The sequence below is a fragment of the Cynocephalus volans genome, chromosome 1 (genome assembly GCF_027409185.1).
Source record: "Cynocephalus volans isolate mCynVol1 chromosome 1, mCynVol1.pri, whole genome shotgun sequence".
Classification (NCBI taxonomy): domain Eukaryota; kingdom Metazoa; phylum Chordata; class Mammalia; order Dermoptera; family Cynocephalidae; genus Cynocephalus; species Cynocephalus volans.
Genome location: NC_084460.1, coordinates 287639899 through 287646169, shown reverse-complemented (window position 1 = coordinate 287646169; position 6271 = coordinate 287639899). Strand labels below are relative to the sequence as shown.

Here is a 6271-nt window from a genome sequence, read left to right as displayed (position 1 = left end):
TCCTCTCTCTCTCTCCCTTTAACCCCTTCCCCTTTAATATCCCGTTTCCTAACTTTTTCCTAGAACTTTTCGTCCCTCCCAATTCACCTTTCCCAAGAGAGGAGGCGGGGGAAGGGAACGGAGAAAGGAGAGAGAAATTTCAATATTCTGTTTCAAAATTTAAATTTATGATAAATTTTTATTAAACAATGATGCCTTTTCAATATTATATCTGTAGAACTCTACATAAAAGGGGGAAAAGACTCCTGGGAAATGCATGTTGATATAGAGATAGAATCCAGGGAAACCCAGAGATCTCAAACCTGGCTCTGTCCCTGTGCATTACAAAAGGCTAGTTTCTCATGGGGACAGGGGCTGTGTAGACCACCAGAGGCAGCCCTGCTAAGTGACCTGAGCCAAGCTTCCCATGCCCTGGACATCATCTGTGTGATAGTAACCACGGGGGCTTATAAAAGTTAAATAAGAAAAATAAACAAGGCGTACACGCATTTATATTTTTATAATGTATTCAGGGTAGAGATCCATTCAAAGCTAATTGCTAAGCGAATTAACAGACTAACTAAATTGCCCGGAAATTGTTAATTTAGTTATGGGTAACATAATGCAGTGTGTTAAATAAAAACTATTGTTGACCCTAGAGGAACTTTTATCTAAGAAAGGGGAGAAATTATGCCTTAAAGTATTCACTTTTTAAGCTCTCTGCCATCTGTTTGGGTGAAAGACTATATAAAGGCCGGTAATCACCATTATCACTAATTATCTGTCACTAGAAATCTTTTTCAGTTTACCATTAGCATGAAATTTGAAGCAAGAAGCAGGCTTATTAAATACTAGTGTAGATTTTTATTCTCTACGGAGACATGTAGTGTACAAAACCCTTTGATATTCTAACGTGGACTCTAAGGCCAAAAATATAGTATGTAAGCCAACTGCACCACTGTGCATGGAACTGCCTGTCCGATCCTTGGACTGGGAGGGTTATACAGTTGGTATAATCTGGAAGCTGTTAGGTTCTAGGTGGATGGTCAGCTCTCAGGAAGACTCTGGTAACAGGTAAGTTTAGAGGGGACTCTGCCCCTGGCATGGAACTCAAAGGCCTTGGTAACTCTAAGATTCAGTTATTCTGGGCCCCCCAAAAAAACAGTAATATATATTTCTAATAGGTAGTGAATAAAATGCTCATTCACTTACCCTGCACTATTCACACAAATGCTTAAAACAGTATTGGGCCCATAGAAGAAGCCTAATAAATGTTGTTGTTTTGTTATTTGTGGTAGCAGTAGAATGGTTCTTGGCTTCTTGGCTTGATTTTTTAATTAGGTTGTTTCTAGTGATCTAGAACTTTCAACTTTATTTTAAAGAGTTGAGATAGCAGATTGTCCATGTTTTTTACTATTTTACTAAGCAAACTCTTAATCTAATTGCCTTATACCTACATTATTTCATTTCACAGCTTGATTTCTCTTTCAACACACTGTAAAATCAAATTAACCTGCTACTGGGAGCCTAGGGCTTATCCAGGAACCAAAGAATATTTTCTAGAAAAATATGGAAGCTTTCCTCTGTGACATATCCTCAGAGACTAAGGACATTCTGGAAAATCTAAATGCCTCAGCCTGGAGTTTAATGCCCTTGACCATCTAATACCCATCCATATGTCCAGCCTCATTACATAATTGTGCCCTATATGACCTTGGGCTACAATAAATCTAGGCCATAAAATAATCTCTGAGCCTCTGAGACTAATCTAGAAAATTTACTGAATGTATATAAAATACCTTTGTTCTGTACCTTTGTTCATGCCATTTCCTCTTCCAGTAGTGAATTTCTTCCATGTTCTACCCACACTTTTAGGCTGTGGTAAATATGTTTTGGGAAATGTGTCAGCCCAAACTCCCTTTCCTGGGAACTGCCACCATCCTCCGCACCCCACAAGGGCTGCTAAAGGAATGGGTGTAGGTGACCGTGTTTTTATCGTATGTCTCCACCCCTACTCTCAACTGAATGAATCATTTCAAGTGCATAGGTGACCCAAACTAGACCCATCAGATTCTTCTCTGGGAACCTGGAATTAACACCCTGAGTCAATTCAACATGAAAAGCTATGTAAAAGCTCATCTAGGGTCCACTCTTCAGCCAGCACCATATCACACCGAAGTTATGGAGGACCAGAGACAAAGAGTAAGCAAAGAAAGTAGGTTTGCCAGACAGAAGAGAGCATTCTTGCTAAATTATGCATAGAAGAAGGATCACACGGCCACTGAAAGAAAAAGCAACTCTGCTCCTTGACAGCTCCCAGGTTGCTGCTTCATTCCCAGCTGTGTCTCATTTATGTGACAGCTCTAATATCCTAAAAATAAACCTCCCTTTCAATTGGAGTTAATTTGAGTGGGTTTCCGTCCCTTACAACCATTGAGTTTTGCGTTTAAAAAAATACCGCTGCTCAGATGACAACTCTTTCATGATATGTTCCTGAATCACCCCAGCAGAGATGATTCTTGCCTTGCTATCCTCTAAACTGCTTGCTTCCCTATTCTCTCTGCCTTCTAGTCACTGCACCCCCACCTAGAGGCTTAACCCCCATCCTAAGCCCTAGGATGAATGTTTTATTATCTGAGGAAACGGGAGAAGCCATAGTCCAGTCTCCTAACACTGCTCTGATCAAAGTTAAAGCAGTCAGGCTAGCTTGTTCCTATGCCAAACTCCCAATTCTTTCTTTGCTTTGATTATCTAGTATGTGAAATCCTCTTAAATTGAAACTATCTTGCCCTCGCCAGTCATTTTCTGAAACCCTAGTTCTAAGGCAGGGGAGTCTGCCAGGCCTCCCTAACTTTAGTAACCTACTGGTGTTAGAAGAGTCTTCTCAACTAGAGCGATTTCGCCCCCAGGACACATTTGGCAATGTCAGCTACAACAACCTGATGGGGGTGGGGGCCTGCTAGCTGCTAGTGGATAGAAACCAGGGATGCTGGTAAACATCCTACTATGCGCAGGACAACCCCACCCCCAGAATAGATAATTACCCAGCCCCAAATGCCAATAATGTAGAAGTCGAGAAACCCTAATGTAGAGTACTGGGCAAATGACCCCGAACAAGTTATTTAACAACTTCATGCTTCAGAATCTCCCTTCATAAAAATAGATATACTTTGTGTTGGATATCATAGGATCTAACACAGTGCCTTTGGAGCTTTTAGTACTCTGCCATAATTATGTTTACACAATGAAAAAAAACTTGTTAAATAATTATGCCATTACATCACGATCCTTTCCTTATTCTGGCTATAACTTGGGGTTGGAAAAATTCTTGGTGGTGATGAATTTCATGCTTACTAATCAGATCTTCCAGGATTCTAAAGTCTTTGATTATATTCTCTTCTTAAATTTTTAGAATGACATTTTATTTATTTATTTATTTATTTATTCATTCATTCATTCATTCATTCATTTATATTTTTATATTTTTATATTTTTTCTGACCGGTAAGGGGATCGCAACCTTCGGTAAGGTGTGGTCTGCACCACGCTCAGCCAGTGAGCGCACCGGCCATCCCTATATAGGATCCGAACCAGCGGCCTCGGTGCTCCCAGCGCTGCACTCTCCCAAGTGAGCCAGAGGCCAGCCCAAGAATAACATTTTTAAATAAAAGATTTTTATTGTGGTAAAATACACATGAGATAAAATTTACCATCTTAATGATTTTTAACATCACTCCAGAACTTTTTTTCTGGAAAAACTGAAACTCCATACCCATCAAACGATAACTCCCCACTTCCCCCCCTCCCCTGGCAACCACCATTCTACTTTCTGTCTCTATGATTTTGACTGCTCCAAGACTTCATTTAAGTAGAACCACACAGTATGTGTCTTTTTGTGACTGGCTTATTTCACTTAGCATAATGGCCTCAAGATTCATCCATGTTGCAGCATGTATCAGAATTTTCTTCCTTTTTACAGCTGAATAATATTCCATTGTAAATATCTACCATATTTTGCCTACCCATTCATCTGCAATAGACACTTGGGTTGCTTCGACATTTTAGCTATTCTGAACAGTGCTGCTATGAACAGGGGTATACCAATCTTTTCAAGACCCTACTTTTAATTCTTTGGGGTATATACTCAGAAGTGGAATTGCTGGATCATGTGATAATTCTATTTTTATTTCTTTAGTTATTTATTTACTTATTGGTGGCTGGCTGGTAAGAGGATCCAAACCCTTGACCTTTGGGTTATAAGGCTGAGCTCTAACCAGCTGAGCCAACCAGCTAGCCTGGTAATTCTGTTTTTTAATTTGTTAAGGAACTGCCACACTCTTTTCTGCAGTGTGTACACCATTTCACATTTTCACCAACAGTGCATGAAAATTCCAATTTTTCCACATCCTCTCCAACAATTATTTTCTGTTTTGTTTGGGAATTTTTTTTAGTAGCTATCCTAATGGTACGAAGTGCTGTCTCATTGAGGTTTTGATTTGCATTTCCCTAAATCTTGAGCATCTTTTCATGTGCTTATTGGCCATTTGTATATCTTCCTTGGAGAAATATCTGTTCAAGTCTTTTGCCCATTTTTTTTTCACAGTTTAAGTGCTATGCATTTATTATTAGCTATTATTAAAGCAGGAAGAGGGGAGAAAAAGCTCATATACACTCTACACAATTTCACAACACACATTGCAGGGGAAAAAAGTGACTGAGATGAATCAAAAGTATCCTAGGGTCTTGGTGGATGCATTCTTGGGGGAGGTGGATCTTTAATTCCTAGAGGAGGGGATTTCATTCCTGGAGAGGGCATGCCTATTGGCATCCCTCAAGCAGGGGAAGCCCAATCAATGGGCCCATGGGTGGTCTCATATCAGGTGGAGGTGCCATTATACTCAGAGGTGGGGTTGCTCTGCCGACAGGTGGAGGTGGAGTCCCCCATCCTGGCAGGTACTGCATTGGCACTCCAGCAATGCTGGCAGTGGCAGCAATAGCAGCAGCTGCTTCAGTGCCTCTTCTTTGTGGAGTCATTACCCTCTGGGATGGCCCCCCCAACTCCTTAGACAGGGCCTACTAATCTAGCAGGTGCCTGGGGAATTGGTATACCAGCTGGAACTCCTCTGCCAGCTGCCCTACCAACTCCAGGGCCTCCCTTCAGCTGCAGCAATGGTACCCGAGCAATGCCAGTATCTTCTGGGGGTGGTGGTGGCCCCTCCTCAGTTATAGATACCAAGTTTTCCCCATGCAGCAACACCAGCCCCAAAACCCGCTTTTCTTCATGCTCTGGCTGCTTTGCATACTTTGGCTTGAACTTCCTGAACTCATCATAATCACAGAAGACCAAATTAATATGCTTGTCAAAAGCCTTAAAGGTGCCATTGAAGATTTGGCCATCTCGCAGGATATATCTCATTCTATAGTCAATACGCTGCAGAATCTTGCTGCTCTTGCTCACAGTCGTGATTGCTATTCCTCCAAATCTGATGTCCACCATAAACCTTCGGGACCTTTAAGACCTAGGGAAAGCTATAGATGAAGGTGTGATGCAGATTCTCCTAGAAAAAATGCAAGCTGCACAAAAGGTTCAAACAGTAGATGGAGCTGGTTTTGCTTGGAATCAGCCACCTTGATGTTTCAACACTGCTTTAACCATGTCTTGGTGTCTTAGCTAAGAACACCTGTCTCAGCTCTACCTGCAAGTCTATCACAGGTCCTTGCTGCTGCTGAGAATGCCTCAGGTACAACTGACACTCTTATTTGCTCAGTGAGGCTGTCCTATGTTTGACTTGGACTCCACCTCTGGCACATGCTGGTCTGTAGTCCGTCTCAGGTGTAAGTGATCCCTTGCTTGCTCCATCGCACTTAGTATAGCTCCTCAGGCCGAGTCATCAGGCGTCTCTGGCGGCCGCTCCACTATGCACTGGGCTCCCTTTGCCATTTTTTAATAGATTTGTTTGTTTTTTTGTTGTTGAGTTTTAGGAGTTCTTCATAGATTCTGGATATTAATCCTTTATCAGATATATAATTTGCAAATATTTTCTCCCATTCTGTAGGTTGCTTGTCTACTCTGTTGAGAGTGTCTTTTGCTGCACAAAATGTTTAGTTTTCATAAAGAGCATTTTGTCTATTCTTTCTTTTGCTGCCTTTTTCTTTGGTGTCATATCCAAGAAATCATTGCCAAATCAAATGTTCTGAGGCTTTTGTCCTGTCTTTCCTTGTTCATATACTCCCCTTGATTTGTTTTTAGAGCTTTATTTTCCAGGTAAAGTCTGCAGCCTAAACACGTCCTG

General features: G+C 41.3%; 1 protein-coding gene and 1 pseudogene across 1 annotated transcript; both read right to left on the bottom strand.

The window, feature by feature from the left end:
* Positions 1-4796: 4796 nt before the first annotated feature.
* Positions 4797-5394, bottom strand: LOC134390368 (small nuclear ribonucleoprotein-associated protein N-like). Its single transcript, XM_063113633.1, has 2 exons — positions 5048-5394; positions 4797-5016 (listed from the first exon to the last, which is right to left on the bottom strand). The coding sequence occupies exons 1-2, from the start codon at positions 5392-5394 to the stop codon at positions 4797-4799; spliced, it is 567 nt and encodes a 188-aa protein (XP_062969703.1).
* A 232-nt stretch (positions 5395-5626) lies between these two features.
* LOC134370932 (putative SNURF-like protein) lies at positions 5627-5838 on the bottom strand (annotated as a pseudogene).
* Between the last annotated feature and the right edge of the window lie 433 nt (positions 5839-6271).

Coding starts and splice junctions, on each gene's coding strand:
- LOC134390368 (XM_063113633.1), bottom strand. CDS start 5,394: ATGAGATATATCCTGCGAGATGGCCAAATCTTCAATGGCACCTTTAAG. Junction 5,017..5,047: donor CCTGCTAGATTAGTAGGCCC/TGTCTAAGGAGT, acceptor GCCATCCCAGAG/GGTAATGACTCCACAAAGAA.